General features: G+C 35.9%; 1 protein-coding gene across 1 annotated transcript; it reads right to left on the bottom strand.

The window, feature by feature from the left end:
- Nucleotides 1-245: 245 nt before the first annotated feature.
- LOC139690290 (protein-associating with the carboxyl-terminal domain of ezrin) lies at nucleotides 246-22,417 on the bottom strand. Its single transcript, XM_071587655.1, has 10 exons — nucleotides 21,932-22,417; nucleotides 16,044-16,229; nucleotides 15,820-15,911; nucleotides 11,692-11,903; nucleotides 8,988-9,177; nucleotides 7,713-7,852; nucleotides 7,007-7,236; nucleotides 4,321-4,540; nucleotides 2,321-2,577; nucleotides 246-745 (listed from the first exon to the last, which is right to left on the bottom strand). Exons 1-10 carry the CDS (start codon nucleotides 22,106-22,108, stop codon nucleotides 464-466), a joined length of 1,986 nt encoding a protein of 661 aa, XP_071443756.1. The 5' UTR covers nucleotides 22,109-22,417; the 3' UTR covers nucleotides 246-463.
- Between the last annotated feature and the right edge of the window lie 30 nt (nucleotides 22,418-22,447).

Raw genomic sequence — 22,447 nt, 5'->3', positions numbered from 1 at the left:
AGTTGCAGGTGCCCAGAGTGCCTTGCCCGGGAATCGAACCCGGGACCCTCCGGTCAGCAGTCCAACGCTCTACCCACTGGACTACCGCGACCCACTATCTTTTCATTATTAGGCTGAAAATATAAATAGCAACCCTTGCATTTTCATAACTTTCCTTCCTAAATAAATCATAACTTTTTGAACGGAAATATAAAAGAGGGAGGATTATCTCATTACATCAGTGAGAACAGAAACATTTTTAACAATGTATAACATTTCATTCAACCACATTTATGCCAACTCCATTACATGGCCTGCCCCTCACAGATGGCAGAAACTGAACCATAATATAATTTTATTCATAAAATACTTTTAAAAAACAGCATTATTAAACACCCAGGTAAAAAGCTTACACATAATATTTTCTATTCCCTAATCATTATGGAACACAAAGAAGATGAGAAATAGAAAATCATGTATCACTTTATTCAATATCCAGTTCTTCATCTCCCCATTCCAAGTCTTCCCCCCATCCACTTCCTTCTCCTGTGTCCATGACAGAATTGAAAGACAGACTTGTTATTGCATTTGATGAACTTAGTGAAGAATTAGGAGCCTCAATCCTGAGAATCTGAGTCTTGGATATGACAGGCTCCATATCTTTAAAAAAGTCCTCTTCTTCACCACTCACACTTTTTGATTTGTCTGTTCGAAGGTTGGATTCTTTAGAGGTGGTGCTGTTCTCAGGGAATTTGTTGGATAGTTCCTGAAAAGGGGATACAATTACCATGATTATACAAAAATAATACAAACTAAATTTGATACAAATTTATTGGGATGAGACTACAATGATTTTTTGTAGACTAAATACAGTAAAAATACAGATCTACTACATAAATATTAACAAGAAAAGTATTGATTGTCAGGCAAGGCAGTGCATGACTGAAAGTATCAACAATATATGATATTTTTAAAATACACCTTTACTTTCAAGATGGCAATGTAATATTACACAGCAGTATGACTGTTTGAGTACAAGAGTGCTGGAGTCAAAGATTTCATACCCAACCATTCCATTACTGCAAATTACGAGGGTAGTTTGAAAGGTTGTCAGAATCACGACCAGATGTTAGCGCTAGCACGAGTGCCGCCGTAGTAATAGGTAATCTTTTATGAGTCAAGACATAATGCACCATTACTATGGGAAGAGATCTATGGTGCAGATGCCTCTCTGTTGTTGTTCCCAAGTAGTGATTGGTGAAGATGAAAAAAAGCTGAGTTTCGAGCAGTGATGAAATACTTCGTAAAGAGAAAGGTGAAAGCCAAGGAAATTCATGCCAACTTTCAGAACACTCTGGGGGACTCTGCTCCTTCATATTCAAATATTGCCAAGTGGGAAAAATGAGTTTAAAGTTGGTCGGGACAGCTTAGTTGATGATTCGCGTAATGGTTGGCCAAAATGTGCCACTACCACAGAAATTATTGCAATAGTGCATAAAACGGTCATGGAAGACCACCGACTGAAAGTGCGAGAAATTGCTGAAGCTGCAGGGGCGTCATCTGAATGGACTTATCAAATTTTAACAGTGGAATTGGATGAGAAAAATATCTACTAGATGGGTGCCGTGACTCTTGACACAGGATCACAAACGCATCAGAATAGAAATCCGAACAATGTTTGACCGGTTTTTAGAGCAACCGGCAAGATTTCCTGCACCAATTTGTGACCGTAGATGGAACTTGGGTCCACTAATATATCTCAGAGACAAAACAGCAGTCAAAGCAGTGGAGACATATTGATTCACCACCACCAAAGAAAGCAAAGGCAATTAGGTCAGCCAGAGAGGGGATGGCTTCAGTTTTCTGGGATGCGAAAGGGACTCTACTGATAGATTAATTCCCACTGGTCACACAATTACTGTACAAAACTACGTTAACCTCCTCGACTAACTACAGCAAAAGATACATGAAAAAATGCCAGGTTTGGCACAGAAGAAAGTAATCTTTAAGTTACGATACTAACCTACCCGCTTTATTCACTTGATTTGCTTCATCAGATTTCCATCTCTTCCCTCAGCTTAAAAATTTCCTCAGTGGAAAGAGATTTTTCTTTAAACAAAGAACTAACAGTCACAAGTAGATGGGTATTTTGCAAGCCTGAAGGTATCTAACTTTTGAGATGGGATCAAGACATTGGACCATCGCTGAACCAAGTGCATTAGTGTACAGGGAGATTACATTTAAAAATAAGAAAGTTTCACAGAGGTAAGTCGTTTATTTCTATTCCATTCCAAGAGCTTTTCAAATTACCCTATACATAAATAAAGATTGAAAAACTTACCAGGACAGGGGGAGACTGCTCAACTTCAGTAATTGTCACTTCCTCAGCATGAGATGGAGTATCCTCTGCAGTATTTTGGCTTTCCAACTCTTCCTCAGGAGCATCCCAGTCTGACCAATCAACAACCACATCTTCCACTCCATCTTCCTTTTCAACATCAACTTTTTCACCTTCTTCCCCTCCATCTGGAGATGGTCTTTCAGGCAGTTCCGAAAGTGCAGGTGCAACACGGTAAATGTTACTCAAAGTTTCTCGGGCTGAAAAATAAATTTACTCTCTGAACCAAAATGCTTAATAACAATGACTTCAGCTTTGATATCATTTTCTTTCAATACAAAAGCCAAAGCAGAATCAAATTTGTGAAACCCATAAATATTTAACTGTGTATTGACCATTATCAATTCATTACTTGATATTCAGGAACTGTATGTAATTAACGAACATGGGAGATGTCTCAGCCAATTTCAAGAGGATCCATGCATGCACTATCTGTGAACCTCACAATGATTTGACAAGTTAATAACACAGACTATGAATTATTGCAATATCCTACTGATGTCACCTTAAATGAAAGTACAGATAAAAATGTGATGACAGTATCCTCAGCAAGTGCATACACAAGGTAAGGCTAACAGTGATGCCAATTGGAAGGTGAAAGGGAAAGTTGACACATTGCCACCCCTCTCGAAAAGTCGTTCCAAATCAACCAGCCTCAAGGACCTCAGGCCTACACACACAAATATTATTTGGATCTTGGACTACGCAGTCATGCAGTTTCTAAAAACTCTTTCAGTCTTTTGTCACTCTAGGTTTTCATCTATTCATTTTTTGGACATTAGGGGAGCAGCATTGCTCATAATGGGCATGCCAATGCCAATTAAATTTCTGACTTCTAATACATATATGTTCATGCGAGAATATGCCATGAAAAAAATCATCTTCTATTTCTCGCATTTGCAGCCAAATCTTTTGCTTGCAGGAAATCTTAAGTGAATACTATTTGATCCTTCAGAGTGAATTTATAAGGAAATAAGGTAAGACAACAAAGCATCAACATTTATGATAAAACAATATGGTAGTGATGCATTTATTATATCTGTAATGAATGAGCCACAAAGACAAACCAAAATTGAGGGATAGTGAGAATATGTACAAAGATATGAGAAAAAATAACAAAAAAAGAAAGATATAAGACAAAGTAAAAGACACTTAACATTAGGAAAGAATAATGAAAAAGATCTTTTCAATTTAACATCTAAACTCAAGAAATTACACAAATCTCTCTACTGGCTGTGCAGTGCATTAAGTAAGAAGTCATTTACCAGCATACAGTTCAGCATTACTGAATAAACCACCTTGTTTCCCAAAATGGAAAGGCAGCAACATACAAAACATTGCCTCATAAATAGGTGCCAGAAAATCACTTCTGACAGTCAGAATTGATGAAATAATTAATAACTTCAATAAAAAAGTCATATAAGAAATCACTAATTGATTTTTGTCATGTATTTGAAGGAAATCTTTATTTCACCCACAGAATTTCAACAAGAGGACTTCCACTTATGTAATTCAGTTTGAAAAATACATAAAAATGCACATATTGATTTTTAGAAGAAGAGTTAATATGTTTTCATAGCATGCTAAACAAAAAATCATGAATGGTTCTAAAAGAACATTGTCATCACCTAGCATAAAAGACGACAACAATTATTATAATAACTATGGCGCATAAACATTTATTATGCGCAGGAACTGATGGGACTCTGGTATACTGTCATTGGCGTGTATGAGGCATATTTTCTTAAATCTTAATATATGATGTAGTAACAGAGACTAAATTCAAATTTTAAGTTATGTGTAAATATGCAATATCAATGTATTATCTGATTAGATTTCTAATCCTCATTCATTGTGGTCTCATTAATTACTGGATAGTTCACTTGATATCCACAAAGCCTTCCAGAACCTAACTTTAAAAAAGAGAATGTAACCTTACAAACCTGAAACAGTTATGGTTGAGGTAGATGACTGACTTCGCAAAGCTGTTCTACTGCTTTGAGAAGATGGAATGCTTCTCTGCTTCGGTCTGCCATCGGTGAAGAGCTTACCTCTTTTGCCACCAATTACTGTGGCAGCACCGAGTATGGATACTAGCTCTGCCAGAGCATGAAGGGTGGTACTTACCAATGTGTCATTGGTATCCTTAATACCCATTACAATCTGTAAATAAATGATGTTAAAAATAATATAAAAGAAATTAAAAATATATACCGACTCAAAAGACTCTTCTTACAATTTAAATACATACAACCTATGAATACTACACCTGGAAAACCATAAAAATTTTTCTCTAATTGATGCATAAAAAGTATGTCTTTAATACAATTTTGATTACCAAGTCCTCACTAAAACCAAGTTGGATAGATAAAATTACTTTATTTATCTGTGTGTAACACTGACCCTGATTTCGAGAAGAAAATTTGAGCGCAAAAAGTAAAAATTAATTTATGTCAAATAAAAGCACAATTAAATATAAATTAGCACATCTACGTGACAGGGGTAAAATTGTCAGCACTATATAAAAGTTGAAAATGTGTGATAAATCAACAAATATGGTATATATTCTTCGACAAATCATATACGGAGGTGGTCCCATAAGTAACCGGCCTGGCCTAGACATGGCGGTAGTTGTTTAAAAAATATCACTTTATTAGAAAGTACGCAATCCATAAAGCATGTGTTTCAAGTTTTAAGATGCTACGTTGTTTAGTATTTGTTTGGGAGCCATCAATAGTGAACATTTTCAGTGAATTTGTGAAAATGGAGAAAATTGCTCATTGTTATGTGATACAATACTTTTATTTGAAAGGCCTCCACCCAACCAATATAAAAGCTGAACTGGATTCTACTCTGGATGAGTCTGCTCCTTCATTCACAAAAGTAAAGTATTGGGTATCAGAGTTTAAACGAGGCCGTACGAGCTGTCAAGACGAGCAGAGCATTGGTCGACCGAATGAGGTGATACCTCCAGATACGGTGAAGAAAATCCTCAAAGTGATACTGGATGATCTGAAAGCGCATAAGCTAGCAGACATAATAGGCATTTGAAAAAGTGCAGTACATCGCATATTAACTGAAAATTTGGACATGAGAAAGCTGTGCGCAAGATGGGTGCCGCGTTTGCTCACACTCGAGCAAAACCACTGTCGTGAAGATGTTTCAATTGAGTATTTAGCTAAGTTTCACGGGAACAAAGCGGAATTTTTTCACCATTTCAAAACCATGCATGAAACATGGGTCTATTACTACACACCCGAGACAAAAGAACAATCAAAACAATGGATTCAAAAGGGATAACCGCCTCCAAAGAACGCTAAGACCATTTCATCTGCAGGCAAGGTCATGGCGTCGGCTTTTTGGGATTCGAGTGGGATAATGTCCATTGACTATCTTGAAAAAGGAAAAACTATCAACGGCAAGTAATATGTGAACTTATTGCAATGTTTGAGCAAAGAAATCAAGCAAAAGCGACCTCTTTTGGCTAAAAAGAAAGTGTTGTTTCATTAAGACAATGCACCAGCTCATATCCGTTATTGCAATGGCCAAAATTCATAAATTAAAGTTTGAATTGCAACCTCATGCACCCTAATTGCCAGATTTAACCTCCTCGGATTATTTTCTGATTGCAAACTTGAAAAAATGGCTTGGTGGTGAAAGATTTTCCAACCGTGAAGAAGTGATGTCGGCAGTTAATCGTTATTTTGAGGAGCAAGACAGTTCTTATTATAAAAAGGGTATCAAACTAATCGAACATTGCTGAAAAAAATGTATAGAGCTGAAAGGAGATCATGTTGAAAAATAAATAATTTTTTCCAAAATTTTTGTGTTTTCTTGGTTGGGTCGGGTACTTCTGGGATCACCCTCGTACATTCTTTGGTAAGATGATATACTAAATATTGAATTAAATATTTTTCCAATTTGGATATGACAATCTTAATATTTCTATCTCATTATCAAAAGCTATATATTTTTCACTTCTTAGAATACATCTTCATTTTTGGACCAGGAAGGTCAGCAATTATTTTTTCTGTAAACAGGCATTAGTATGAACTTATAATTAGAACTAACAAAGGTAAAAACCTTGTCATTTCAAGAATAAAGGAACAGATAAAATGGCTTTGAAACACCTAGGTTTCAAATAAATGTATTCCTGTCCACTGATTCAATCCATGACTTTAGCCCAATTAATGCTTTTAGAGCAGACTTTGAAAGGGAGTCTTTATTTCAATTTTCTCACTTCATGTCTTGCTCACCTCTTGCTTCCATTGACATAAGCAAAGTTCTACATGCAACAATTTCAAGGTGTAAAAAATCATTCTCCTTGACCTCAAGGCGAATGATTTTTACACTCTGAAATTGTTGCATTGAAATGTATGTTAGCGGATGACTCCGTTAAAAGTTACTGTTTTGGCATCTCAGAAAAATATAGAGCTAACTACAAGCTAAGGTTAATTCATGGAATCATGCATTCAGGTTAGGGAGTTACTTCCTTTACCCATTCCTCCAATGGTTTACCAGATAAATGTGATCCCAAATAAATAAGTATTAATCAGTTATTAATTTGCAATTACAATTTGGTTTAGAGGTTGTATTCTCATGCTCAACCTCTATTTCACATGTGTTTACCTCGGGTAATACAACAGTGCGAAGACACTCTTCACTGAAGGCTCTGCAATACCCTGGGAAATGAGACAATAGGATAAGGCGGATCTGGGCATCTCGAACACCAAAGATCTGCAGTAGTCTTGGAGCAAGGTGCTCACGGAATGTGGATACAGTAAAGAGAGCCAGTGAGCCGTGATTATTTCCTTCTAAATCCTCTTCTTCCTCCACACTCAAAACCTTGGATATTCCATCTGTAAAAGCAATCATTCAGTCACTCTAGTCTAGAATTCCATAATTGATGATTTTATTCACCAATAAACACCCATTTAAAAAACTTAAGGGAAAATATATATATTTAGAACTACAAAAAAAAACTTTATAACTAAGTCTGCAAGACATCTGTTAATTAGAATGCAATAAAAATATTCACCACTGGAACTTAATTAATGACTGCTAAGACAATTATATCTAGGTTATGACTTTCCATTCACTTTAATAATCAAATTTATCTTTTTTCGTTTCAAAACACACAAAAAAACTTTACAGATTGAGAATAGGAGAACATTTCCTACCTATTTTCTGTTTTGAGTACATGGACAATGAATATTTTTCTCATCTTATGCTTAGATAAATACAAGGCGGAGATTGAAAGAACCTATCTTAAACACATTGGTGGGCATACATTTCAATAAAAGGATTGCTTTCACAAATACGAGTGGTATTTTACCTGGCCTTGGATTCAGCATGCGAGGAATGAGATGCTTTTGAGCAGAAGAATTTATTAACACCATTCTGGAGAGAAGAAGAGCTCCAAGCTGAATGGCCACAAGTGTTTCTGGGAAATCCAGTAGTTGACTAGGAAGTTTTCTGCAGTAAACACAAAAATTTATAGCAGGAGTCAGTATATTCTGTACTAATGTAGCAGCATCAATCTATACTGATTGTGGGGAAGTGCTAGTAGACAACTGAAACTGATACATAATTGAATATATATAATAGACAGACTTTTATTTATAGGCATATTATATTATTGTCTTGCACACATCCTTCAGCAAGTTATTTGGTACTTCCTTTATAATATGTTTGAACGAATCATTTATTCCATTCACAGTCATTCAAAGCTTCAGTAGTAGTAGTACTTAGGGGAGGCAACCGACAGCTGAGGACATTTGCGCCATTAGGGATGGACAGAAAAGGATGAAGGGTGGAGAGAAACCCGGCATCAGCATTAGTCTACTCTTTACGAAAGGTGCCAAGGGGTCTGCAGTTTAATGTCCCATCCGATGGCCGGCATACTCACTCAAAGTTCCCTTCACAAAGCACCTCAAGTACGGATCGAGATACCACTTAAAATATTCAACACAGCCGGGATTTGAACCCGGGCCCTCATGGTAGGAAGCCAGTATGATAACCACTGCACCATCTCGATCCACTCTACTAAAAGCCTATAATCAGTGAAGAACATGCTAACAGAGAATGGTGCCCTGGAGACTACTTGGGCAGTGGCATACATAACCCTCTCATACTAAAAAAACATTTGGAGTGTCTAAGCCTTTCCCTTCTCACAATACACTGTGCTTACATAAAAAATATTAAAAGAATGATGTTCATATAATTTTAAAAAAATTAAATTTTGAATCACCATTATCCTAAAATTATTCAAAGTAAATAAAAATAAGATTAATAAAACAATTTAATTATTTGTGGGGTCACATACTATTTCAGAGTTAGGTGGATCAATGCTCTTAAAGATACATCATAGTGAAATTTTATGCTCATAATTTGTGAGAGGGATCCACGTGATTGCAGCAGGAAATAACTTTATAATGCATTTATATTTGTCAACATTTTTGTTTGAACAAAGTGCATGAATAAATACACCATTGATTCAGCTGTGTAATGGGTAACACATGGTACACCTGTATGATTATTCATTCATTGAAGCGGCTAATATTGTTATTCAGGGTCCTCCTATCAGCTCAACATAATTAATATCACTAACCTGAAAAAATCTTCCTTCTCTGCCTCTGTCTTCAGGGGCAAATCAACCAAAAATCCATGGATGCTTATTAATGGGTGAGAAAAAAAGGGATGATCCAAGAGGCAATTAAGTTTAGGTCTCAAAGATGGGACATTATTCTGTAGTTGCTTTTTCATCAACTCCTTGAATTCTGTCAAATCAGGAAGGTCATCTGAAATAAAAATTATATGTGAATCAGCTCAATCAGAATGAGTCAGGATTTATCATCAGAAAGGCTCATAAAACACCGATCAAAGAAATAATATAAGGGCATTCAATAATCCTTAGAAAATTCAAGAGCTGGCAATCATAGTTTCGGAAAAGGCTTGCCTTTAGTAAGTGTCATCTCTCACCTGACTGCTGTTAAAGTTTCAGCTATATCCATCAAGTGGTTTCATTTTCATAGCTGTTTGAAGCAACAAACATTTTTTCATGTAGAATAATGACACAAAATCAGTTTCATGGGGTTATTTAAAATTTCTATTTAAAAGGCTTAATTGTGAAAAAGATCAAAGTAGAGTTGGATGAAGTTTATGGTACATCTGCTCCTGTGTTTGAGATCATTTAAGATTGGGTAAACAAGTCTAAATGTGGCTATACATCAACAATTGATGGATATTGTTCAGGTTTCAATAATTGAAAAAATCCACATTATGGTTTTGAGTGATCGACGAATCAAATTTTATGAAATACTTGAGGCCATAAGCAAATCACAAGGCTGTGGTGTTTTCAATTTTGCATGAAAAATTGGGTGTGAAAAAAATTTGGGTCAGATGCCATGTTTGCTCTCAGTGAAAAATTAACGTAATGGTGTAGTCAATTCCACGGCTTAAATGGCACTTTCCTGTTGCAATTCTGGTGAGTTTCTGCATCAATACATATAGATACCCTACTAAACTCCATATACTCAAAGGCTATGGCTTCGAAGAAGGTGAAGACAGCAGACAAGGTGACGGTCCCAGTTTTTTTGGGATGCAAATGGAATTATCTACATCTATAACTTGCAAAAAGGACAAAAATGATAAGTGGAGAACATTACGTATTTTTATTACTCTGGTTCAGCAAATAAATCAAGAAAAAAACATCCTCATTTGGCAAAGAAAAAAAATTCTTTTCCATCAAGCCAATGCACAGGTTCACACCTGTGCAGTTTTGATGGCATAAATTATGGAATTAAAATTCCAATTGTAAGATCTGGTGCTTTCCCGTCGTATCTGCTTGATGAAGTTTTCTCTGGTCTTCTACCAAGTTAGTGGTTCCATGTTGGCCAACAATTGTTGGCCAACATGGAACCCCTGACATGGGGAAAGACCCGAGAAAACTTCATCAAAGTTCAAATTATTACAACATCCACTGTATTCACAAGAGTTGGCCCCATGTGAATTTTTTAAATTTCAAACTTGAAAACACGGCTCAGCAGAAAATATGCTGAATGAGGTCATCTCCAACTCAGGTGCCTCTTTTGAGAAACTTCCGAAATCCTACTTTCAGGATGGCTTAAAAATTTGGGGAACCACTGGAAAAAGTCTTGAGCTTAACAAAGATTGTGTTGGGTAATAAAAAATATCCAAAATATCTTGTTTTTCTATTTTTCCCAAAGGACTTTTTGAATAACCCAAATACGTTGCAACAAAAGGTTCACAAGCATTAGTTTCAGTATTGTAAGAGAACTTTACATTTACGGATGCTAAATTTTGTCCATTTTACAGACATTTCCCACTCAATCTGGTGGGCTCTGATCAGGTGTACTGTGAGCGGTCAGTTGTGCTTTTGGTTGAACATGCAACAAGTGAAAACTTCTTCAAAGTCAACACTGTGTGTTGGTCTTCTTGTCCAGGTGTACTCTGTGCTGACAGAAGGACACACAGATTCTTTATAGCTCTATGATTCTCATAAAACTTTGATGATTGACCATATTGTAGTCTATTGGTAAAACTTTTGACTAAGGGCAGATTTTATAGCCCAAGTGTTGTCTCAGAATGGCCCAGCTAAACTCAAGCTGGGGCATTTTGGGACTTCCTGGGATTCAAACCTTACAGAAATCTGCAGGTGGTATAAGGAAAGGAACTGGGCCTTATGCACCAAATTTGAAAATTATACATGCCAGTGGTCAGCATGACAAGATCTCTATCCTTACCAATCAAACCAACCTCCTTGTTCAAAAAATGGATCTCCAGGGTTGCCATTCATTTTCCAGATTCCTTTCCTGATCTTATCCTCAAAATTAAAAGCAAAAATGCTGTACTTTTTACAGATTTCTTCCCACAGGGATATTTGATGTCAGCCAAACCATAGCTTTAAGTTTTTGGGAGGTTTTATGCACACAATGGCTTTGGGCAAACATAAGTTGATCTCACACTTAAAACAGGACATTGTTCTAACAGTGAATTCCTGGTTCTCACATCAAATGGCTGATGTCTTCAAAAGATTTGGCCATTTTCCCCATTTCTTGCCACAGTTTTGAATAAATTGGGCAATGCTCTACTTTCAGATACTTCCTGATTTTCCTAACAGATTGATTGACCTCTCTGATAATTAATACCAGTCTCATGTTCTTAAATCTTTCATTTTACCCAACCCAATAACTTTTATCAATCTCATCTGTGCACATAACATGTATATTCTTGAAGTACCATAATAGAGTCAACAATCACCATCAAATATTTACACTTCTGAATGGACTTACGGCTGGTAAATGACCCAATGGCTCTCCCCACTCCAGGTCTAAGGACTTCCTCAGCCAGGACACCAAATGCATAAGTATCTACAGCCCATGGTTCCACCAAACATCCATTAAGAGTTTTCAAACCATTGGTGTCATCTTCCTCAGGAGTTATTGTTCGTTCATAGCGACGTGGTTGAGTTCGCTTTAGGAAAGCAGGCGTTAAATCTTTGAACCTATGAAGATGAACATTATTTAATGGAAATCAAAATTCATAATATGACTTCAATCACACAACCAACCATGCTACAGCTAAAATTTCCTGGGCCATCATCACCAATATTAAGTATTCTTAAAACAAAGCTTTGCAACCTGCCCTCATTAATGGCTTGATTTAATGAAAATAAAAAAATATATATGTTCTACACTTGAACCCTTTTATTTCATTGAAATTCTGAATAAGAAATTTATTTATTTATTATTATTAGGTAATCTACTGGTTAAGGTAGGTTTTTGGATGGACACAACCACCAATCAAATAATTTGTGACCCCTAGCAAAACACAGCGTCCTACTCTACATCAGGTCCCTCTTCATCTCCGAGTACTTTCTTCCTCCCGTCCAACATCTGTATCCTGTTCCTTCCCTTTCCTCGTTTGCCCAACATTCTCCCCTCTATTACAGTCTTCAACATCCTACTGCCAATAAATAAACCTTTCAACCATTTATTCTGCATCCTTAGGATTCCTCCCAAACAAACCCCTCTCTTTGCCCACCATACCAAGTACTTCCTCATTTGTTTTCTTTTCTGTCCATTTCACCTTCTCCATTCTTCTCCACACCTACATTTCAAAAGCCTCCAATCTACATCAATCCTCCTGCTTCAATGACCACGTTTTCACGCCATACATAGCTACGCTCAATATCAAAGTTTTTACGAGTCTTTTCTTTACATCCTTACTTAAAAGTCCCTGTCATCAACTCCCTCCTCCTTGTGAAAGCCTCTTTGCCTAGTGCAATTCTTCTCCTTATGTCCCTACTACTTTGACCGCGTTCGTCACTACACTAAAACACTACCGAGATACGTAAACTGTTCTAGTTTTTGCCCTCCTATTTTAATGTTTAGCTTCGCCTTTTTCATTCTAGAAAATCGCATAACCTTTGTTTTATTAATATTGATTCTCATCCCATACCTGTCACACTGAATTTCCATAAATTTATTTAATTTAACGTAATTTATTTCACCAGTATCACAAAGTAAGTCAACCAAGGGAATATTTCCAATTCACTGGTATTCACTCAACAAGCATTTCAGTTCGATTTCACTATTTCATAACATGCCCAAGATCTAAAGATGTGATGGTTGGCATTAATAAAATTCAAATACCATACATGAAAGTGTCAAACTGTATTGGAAAGGGCAATATACAAGAATGTAAACTACTGAGTTTCAATTTCCTGAATATCTGTATCCAGTTCCAGAAATTTAATTTGGAATTTCAATAGATGCTCTTCAATGCTTACAAATAATTGCACACCAATTCTGCTTTTTGAATGTTATACTGATTGCCAATAAATTCAAATATTTCTGCATCTCCAGGAATACATTTCATCAATCAATTGTTTTTAAAGAGGTAATGGAAATGAATGTATCTGAATCATGAACAAAATATGCCCAACCACACATTTTAACATATAAAGGGACATGGTAGTCAGCTGCAAGAACTTCAGAAGATAAAGATAATATGACATACATGTATTTTACTAGATTTGTTACATATAGTATCTGAATGAATGCTCGCATTTTGGTTTTGAAATTTATGTTGTTCAGATGCGTGCATTGTAAATCATATTCTCAGTGATCTGTCAATTAATGTCACCAAATCATTTTAGTGCCTAGATAAATTATACGAACTCATCCATCAGTTGTTCCAGTTCACGATTCCAAGTCTGCATGATTGAAACCATCTAACAAGATATGAATCGCAAATGAGTACACGAGAGAAACCACACTCAAAAACAGGGGATTTAAGAGGAGCTCAGATCGAAATGGTTGAAATGTGGTCTCATGCACATATTATGACATAAGGCTGGAAAAAGATTTAATTTACATGGCACTTTGACTAATTCAACATGTTTACTTTCATGCCAAACTCTAATTTATGGGTACATCCACGAGAGTGGCCCGCCCTAAAAGTACGCAGCCTGACCTAGAGATGGCGATAGTTGTTCAAAAATATCACTGTATTAGAAAGTATGCAAACTACAAAGCATATGTTTCAAGTATGAAGACACTATGATGTTTAGTATTTGCCGGGCAGCCATCAATAGTGAACGTTTTCAGAGAATTTGTGAAAATGGAGGAAATTGGTCATCGTTGTGTGATACAATACTTTTATTTGAAAAGCCTCTACCCAGCCAATATAAAAGCTGAACTTGATTCTACTCTCGTTGAGTCTGCTCTTTTGTTTACCACAGTAAAATATTAGGTAGCAGAGTTTAAATGAGCTGTCAAGACGAGCATCACATTGGTCAACCGATTGAGGGGACGACACCAGAAATGGTGAAGAAAATCCACAAAGTGATACTGGATGATCATCGACTGAATGCGCGCAAGCTAGCAGACATAGAAGGAATTTCAAAAAGTGTGGTGCATCGGATATTAACTGAAAATTCGGGCATGGGAAAGCTGTGTGTAAGATGGGTGCCGCGTTTGCTCACGCGAGCAAAACCAGTGTCGTGAAGATATTTCAATTGAGTGTTTAGCAAAGTTTCACAGCAACAAAGCAGAATTTTTGCATTTCATAACCATGGATGAAACATGGGTCCATTACCTCACACCCGAGACAAAAGAAAAATCAAAACAATGGATTCAAAAGGGAAAACTAGCTCCAAAGAAGGCGAACCCTGTTTCATCGGCAGGCGTCAGTTTTCTGGGATGCGCATGGGATCATTTCTATGAATATCTTGAAAAAGGAAAAACTATCAATAGTGAGTATTATGCGAACTTACTGCACTGTTTGAGCAAAGAAATCAAGCGAAATCGGCTGCATTTGGCTAAGAAGAAATTGTTGTTTCATCAAGACAATGCACCAGCTCACAAATCTGTTATTGCAATGGCAAAAATTCATGAGTTAAAGTTAGAATTGCCACCCCATGACCCTATTCGCAAGATACAGCCCCCTTGAATTATTTTCAGTTCGCAAACTTGAAAAAATGGCTCGGTGGTCAAAGATTTTCCAACCATGAAGAAGTGATGTCTGCAGTTGATAGCTATTATGAGGAGCAAGACAGTTCTCTTACTATAAAAATGGCATCAAACTTATTGAACATCGCTGGGAGGAGCGTATAAGGCTGAAAGGAGATTACATTGAAATCTAAATACATTTGTTTCCAAAGTTTTATGTTTTCTTTATTGGGTCAGGCACTTCAGGGATTACCCTCATAGCTGGTTGAATTCTACCATCAAACCTGAGTTACAAGCCCCATTTAAGTTTCTGACTGCCATTAGCTGTCTCATTAATCGGACTGAAGAGGTCAGTGGCCAGATAGAGTGGAGAGTAAATGAGTCCCAAATATGCTTAGCGTAAATCAGTGTATAAGAAACCCATAAGAGTTAAATGGCATTGCACCAGCCAATATTGAACTGCTATGTTATGTAAATGCGGCTGATGCCTCCAATACATCAGCAGCATTTCTCCATCAACTTAAGGGCAAGTTATGCCACACATTTTCCCTCTTCTGGCCTATAATATATTTGCTTTTGCTACAAATGCTTAACAGCCCATAATATTAATATATGCATAAAAAGCATATTTTCTGTCCTTTTCTGTCTTTTCACATCTGTGCACTTAACAATCTTACAATTTATGAAATTTACAACAATGATGCTATTCATACATATGACTAACAGTGCTCCCATATAAGAAGAACTTCTTACTTAGTACATGATGTTAATTTCTTATATCAAAAGACTTAAGCATTTCATGTGTGATGGCATGCTTATGCAACCCCCCCTCACTCCTATGACACACTGCTGAACCACTCTCACTTTTCTGAAATGCTCAATCCTGTGTACGTAGGTGCCATAGCCCCTTGCATTGCAGATAGCCCAAATTTTACAAGATCAATGAATTTACAAAATGCCAGATACCTGCAAAGATGCTCAAAACCACAAAGTTTCCAAGTTCCATCTGGTGTTACATACACTGAAGCACAGCAAACATTATTATGCGAAGCTTCAGCCTAAAAAAAAGGTATTTGAGTCCATAATGAGAAAAATAGAATAAGAGTTATCAAACTCAAAAAACATGTCAAATTGCTATCATGCTTCATAATTAACAGATAATAAAGCATCTACAAAAACTAGTTTCATACCTTGTCATGGAGAAAAGTGAGAGCTTTCAGTATGCTATGCAGTCCAAGACATATTTGAATAGGGGTCAGATGGGAGAGCACTTCTGCAAGAGGCTTAATTTCTTCAGTGGCCAGGTGCCAACAATCTCCACGCTGCCATGAACTTATATATCTCACCAGTGATGGATGGCGGTACAGCATTAAATTCTGTTCCAGGAGAAGTTATTTATTGAGTAAAATAATCACAACAAAATGGTAGTAAAACAAAAGTAGAACACATGAGGCTAGGAGAAATTTTTCGTTAATCATTTCTTTTCTGATTTACTTCGTATATAAGGGCGCATAAATCCAGGGCATATATAATAGAAAGGAAACTTACAAGACCTAAAAGGTTACAAAGTCCCTATGTCTATTGAAAAGTTAGTTGTTTTCCTCAGAAAATGAAACCACAGATACTGATGAGTAGGAAAGGAGAGGGTGGAGGCTGGTAAGAGTGTATGAAGAACTGTATTCATTTGAGGTTTTCCTGACTGCTGACACAGTTCACACACACACACACCTAAGGCTTTATTCTTGAATTGGTCTTCAGAGTTATTTGCACCCATTTGTGCACTCAATTATAAATTGCAACATTGCATTCTTTCTCTGTTTTAGTTTAAAAGAAAGTTAGTGAATTAAGCACCCTTCTGTCTTACCTTCCATTTCTTAGCAGGTAAACATTGTAATAGTCTAATCAATACATAGGCAGTCAAGCAAATTTCTTGAAAATTTTCACATTTACAGTTCTTTTTATAGGATAATTATATTCTTCTGAAAGACATTTGGCCTTACAGGTCCAAGGCAATAAATTAAGTTTAACCATGATTGCCTACGGCTTTTAATTTTTATAACTTCTTAAATTGCCATTTACTTCATTTTGATTATTATAAATTAATCAAGTTGTTTATCATAATTTATAGTTTAACTACAATCGCTAAAGAAAGATAAAGAACTGGACTTGAAATGGAGATGGTGCATGTTATTCAGAGACATCCCTCCCACCTTTCCAACCACCCTAAATCAACAAAGCTACTTTGCAAATTTCCCAACATCAAAAATTCACGTATCCCTGCATTCAGGCTAGACACAATTTCTGCCCTTTCCTTACCACTGTATCCTCCAACCACCAGATCATCAATTCTCTACCATGCCTCCCTTTCACCTGCATCACTTAAAACAGTGTAGTCTACCAGCTGCAATGTAACCACAGCTCCACTTTGTACAAAGGACAATGTGCCACACAAATATTAGAATCAATAATCTGATATAACCAAAAACTGGTTAGAGAGAATTAAAAAAAAATGATTATCCAGATGACTTCTAGAAGAATTTTGCATCAGAGGATGTTCTTACTATTTTATGGAAGTTGGAAGATCACTCTGGAAGTGAACCTGGAAACTACAGCCTAAGAATGATACCAAATGTCATCAATGAGTACTGGAAGTAACAATTCCAGTTTTGACATTCAGGATACAAATGAATCAGAGTTGTATTACCCTGGCAATAATTCTTGCTGGTAAATGAATTTTGTTTTCCATATGAAGTTTTATCAATTTTATGACTGCTATTTTTACTGCATAGACAATCGTAATATTTGACAAATACAGGACCTGTAGAACCTACATCGGTGCTGATTTTTCTTGATCAAGGTCTTCCCAAATATGAATCTCAGTTCAGTTCTTTCATTTGTATGCTGCTCGTTAGATCCATATTTTAAATTGTCTCTAAGACACCGCCTTGTCTCTCAATGACAACACACAATAATGCAAATGATTGAACTGTAGTTGAAATTGAGATTTCAAAGTTAAATATTATGATTTCCATTTTACAATAAACCTTTACAATCAACCACACCTTAGAAAATCGGTCTGAATGGACTGCAGTGGCTTGAGATTTCAGCTGATCACATAGCAGCAAGGAAATTAGTGAGATAAAATATTTTGGATATAGTATCAGATCCTACATCTTATACCAAAACTAATATTCAAGGTACATTAATTTTTGGTGCTTTCCATTTTGTGAGAAACCATATTATTAGACAACATTGTAAAATGTTCTGTGGAGAATGGGAAGCTTGGTAATCCTAATTGGAGTTTATCAAAAAAGGAACCTCTTAGCACTGCTTTATGTAAGAGGCATCTCAGTAGATTGACATTTACCAACAAAAAGCTGTTGAGATAAATCCTGTGGCTCAAAAAGATTCTCAGTACCAGGTCTAGGGATCAATTACCAAGTATAATGAAACATTTGTGGTTTCAATAGAGAACAACTTGTACTCAAGTGCTGAGAATAGATGATTTTACATTGACTTCTGAACATTCAAACAAATGTATACCTAATTCCCAGGGCTCCTATAACCCAAGTGAAAGTATAATGGCTGATGAATAGCTCTATTCATTGCAATCTCGGTGCCCATTTATACAACATATGATGCATAAACCTGACCAATTAAGAGTTAAGTGCTGGGCTTTGGCTGAAATCCAGTCAAAATACCATCGGAATGCATTGCCATATTGTGGGAAAGATGATGACAGGTCACCAAATCAAGGAGCGGGAGGGAATGCTAATATGAGATTGATAGAGTTACACAATTCCGGATAACCATGTCTTGCAATAATTACTTTTCATCAATTCACTTGGCTAAAAAATTGAAAAAAAAAATTTCAAGTTGGAATAACAAGCAGGAATAGGCAAGAGCTACTTCCTCCCGTATTCATGAATAATGAAATACATTCAACTAGGGTAGACAAAAACACCAAAGGCACCATTCCCATTAATTAACAATCAATAAAGAAAAAGATTGCACTTTTACAATTGTAGGTGCAATGCACTCTAGGGTCATAACTTTTGCCACTGATGAAAAAACCAGACACCATCATGTTTTACAACAGAAACAAAGTGGGAGTACATATTTTGGACCACATTCACTGGAATATTTCACCTGATCAGCTGCAAGGACGATAAATGTACTTTTCAGTATATTGGGTCTAGCCTCCATAAATATCTGGATACAAGGAAACTACAAAGTTTAGACTGATTCGTAAGTAATTTATCCAGTGATTATTCAAGAAGTGGAGGGAATCTCATTGCCAACACAACCCTCACCCTCATGTTCCATTCAAATAAGCAAAAAGTCTTCAGATACAATAGAATGTACAAATTCTTTAGAGCACCAAGAGACAAATGCATCAAATATACCCGAATTGTCATAGCAAAAATTCAAATATATGTTCTTAATTTTAAAAATAATCTCCTGCAAAGTGCTTTGCAAAAATAATTGTGTATTTAAATGTGCTTAGAAGTAATTTTCTTGGCATTTTTTTCTTTAAATCAATCTAGGCAAAACCATTAACTTATTTTTTATGCAATTTTAACATAGATGTTTTGTAAATACTGAAAATGTAAGCAATACATTGTACAGTGACTATGCATTTGAACCTCTTGACAATTAAATACAAATAACTGCATCATCAACATATTATTAATAGCTGGAAATATTACTTATGGTTACATAGTAAAGGTGTGACACAAAGAGCAACATTACAACAATAAATCCATCTATGGAAATACACAATGGCTTTTACTTCAGTAAAAAGAGGTTGGAGTAAAATGATCTAGCTGTCCTAGATAGCATCAAGCACCTGTTCCTGTGTTAAAACTAATACACTTCTGATCCGACATACATTTTTTATTATTTATATCACATAAAACCTTTGCAAATTTCATATAAGAGTTGACATAGGAATAACAGGACACTATAGCAATGCATCCAACTGCAAACAATGGGAGTAGTCAATTGTGCATGAAGATTAGTTTTGGTAACAAATGAAAACTTAGACAAACCTTATATTTTGTCATTCCTTGCTCATATAAAATACTGGATGCTTCTTTTAATGGGATTATAAAATGACATTTGTTCATTTTAACATTTCCAAAATTAATCATTATCAATATTAACTAATCATTAGCCTAAAGTTTCTTGAGTTGTCATCTCTGGAATAAAAATCAATTACAACTTCTTTGGCAACTTAAAAAATGATTTCCCTTACTATGTGCATTTAAAGTTTTATATCAGGTAGTAGGGGGCACTTCTCATCCAACTTAAATGATCCTACAGCAGTCTTCAGTTTATGATAGTATCACTCTTTACGCTCAAATTTATGCTTTCTCAAATTCTGGCTCTCCTTGAGTTCAGCCACTTTCTCTCTCTACCCTGGCCTCCTTCCTCAATTGGTGATTTTTATCCTTCAAAGCAACATTTCACAGACAGTTTCAAATGTTTCCCATAGTTTTTGTTTATCTTTTCTGAATTAGATAATGTGACCATATTATACCATAATATCTTAAGTGTAATTCATTGAAGTTTTTGATTGGTCATATGAGGAAGTGCTATAAATAATGTTGTCAAGTTTCACAAAATTTTTTGAAATTATATTCCATGATTATCTTGACTGGCACTCTCAAATAGTTGATATGGGCGATAATATGGCAATTGGAACCTTAATTAATCGTCAACTTGTCCCAACTAACCCTTTAGATGCCCTACAGCTAGTATATTATTCCAAAATCCATTCATATCTGTCCCACAGCTGTGTGAAATTCTCATTCATCATTTTTTATTCTTCCAAGCACATATTTAATGTCGAACATTAGTACTTTTTTCCATTAATACTTTACTGCAGCATCAAATTGAGTCATTAGAATGTGGTCCCTTTCTTATCATCGTACATTTTCCTCTTTTCCAGTATTCTAAAATGTATTTCTTCCATGTCAGACATACTCCACATATTGGTTTTTACTTCTATTCAATTAGAATTTAACTCACTGTAATTCTCTTCGTGCAATAAATTAACACCTCAAAGTTGTGTAATCTATATTTACATTTTATTGGATGGGGATACGTTGCACTTCTCAAACAGAATCTTCATCCCTTTAACCTAAAAACATTGATAACATTATATGATAAATTGATATTAGAGTAAAACATGTAAATTTGATCAATGATCTCAACAATAGGTTTACACTGTTGCAACAAAATCAGCAAGTGAAAAATATTTTACAGAACTCTATAGAGAGGTTGGTTTTTAATGGATCGCCTATTGGGCTTCAGCCCCACGATGAATTTATTTCAGACACCATATGGCACACATATACACAAATGCTAGAAAAGTCTGAAACTTGGTCGAAGTTGATCAAATGAAGTATGCTAAAAAATAATGACACCGGATTTGGTTGAGGAACTCGAATTTCTTATATGTAAGCATACTTATTTTCATTAAGCACATTTGTTGGAATAATTATTGGGGTTTGTGAAAATGTTTAGGGTGAGAGAAAAAATATACACCATTAACTTTAAACCCAGGACAGGGCGAAGTATATTAGTTTATGGTCAACTACTTTCACTGGACACTGCCAGGAAAGGACTAAGAGTACAAAATTTAAGGAATGTATTTCTGCATTACAAGCTTCCAAAATTATTTGGTCAAGATGAAATTTACTGTAGAATTATTTGAAAAACTTTATCTTAGAGTGGAAAGATGCAACTACTAATTGAATGTTGTGGAACGGTAATTTAGAGTTTTTCATTATTTTTGGTTTATTAGTAAACATTTATCCCAAATAACTTGTAATTATCATATCCACTTCATCAGATATCAAAACAAGACTTGCGCACCCGTTTTTATTATTAAAAAAAGCCAACAACTGTAAAAATGACAGTGCCCTGTGGAAAATGTCATCCTTCTAGAGATTAGGGGGTCTTCACCACCTCGTACACATATTCAACAAGGAACCAGTGAAGTCGTTGAGAAAAGCTAAGTCATTATAATGTAATATGTTCTTATTCTCTTAGAAGAATGGCAGCCATATACCTTGGCAGACAGTTCCAATGCAGACGGTATCTTTCCTTCTTGGGTCTGCCCCACGAATACCGACAGTCGCGGGGTACCACCGTTGATAGAGGCATAATGGAGAGTCCAAGCATCCGTCGCTTCCACAGCCTTCTCCTCTATTTCGAGGCCTATCGGTTGACTCCCTTCATTTCCCATCAAGATGACTGAGGATGATGACAAAATTAAACCATATTCCTCAATAGGCAAACCAATAAGCAGGAGACACCAGATTTTCCATGAACTTAAATATTCGTAACAACGACACGATGCACTTTAACTTGGCAGCTAATTTTTTCCCATTTTGGTTTTATTGGTTCAGATGGTCAAGGGATAAGGAGCCTAAATGATGTTTATCAACCTTGTCTTGAATCAACCAAGCTGTGCTACGTACACTGAGATACATCAATAAACAGTTCACATTCTCCGGTTCCGGTCACAATACGGGTCACACGTAGCCATTTTAAAAAATGAAGCGTAATATTCGCTACTGTCAAG

This window comes from Hetaerina americana, unplaced genomic scaffold (assembly GCF_022747635.1).
Source record: "Hetaerina americana unplaced genomic scaffold, ioHetAmer1.1.p SCAF_1, whole genome shotgun sequence".
Lineage (NCBI taxonomy): Eukaryota > Metazoa > Arthropoda > Insecta > Odonata > Calopterygidae > Hetaerina > Hetaerina americana.
Note: the sequence above shows the minus strand (reverse complement) of the source record. Positions and strands in the feature narration are given on the sequence as shown.

What these genes read in the sequence shown, in the direction of transcription:
- LOC139690290 (XM_071587655.1), bottom strand. Translation starts at nt 22,108, where the DNA reads ATGGGAAATGAAGGGAGTCAACCGATAGGCCTCGAAATAGAGGAGAAG. An exon ending in TCACTTTTCTCCATGACAAG is followed by an intron (nt 15,912 to 16,043) that starts GTATGAAACTAG and finishes CCTTTTTTTTAG; the next exon opens with GCTGAAGCTTCGCATAATAA. An exon ending in GCACTGTTGTATTACCCGAG is followed by an intron (nt 4,541 to 7,006) that starts GTAAACACATGT and finishes ATTTATTTACAG; the next exon opens with ATTGTAATGGGTATTAAGGA.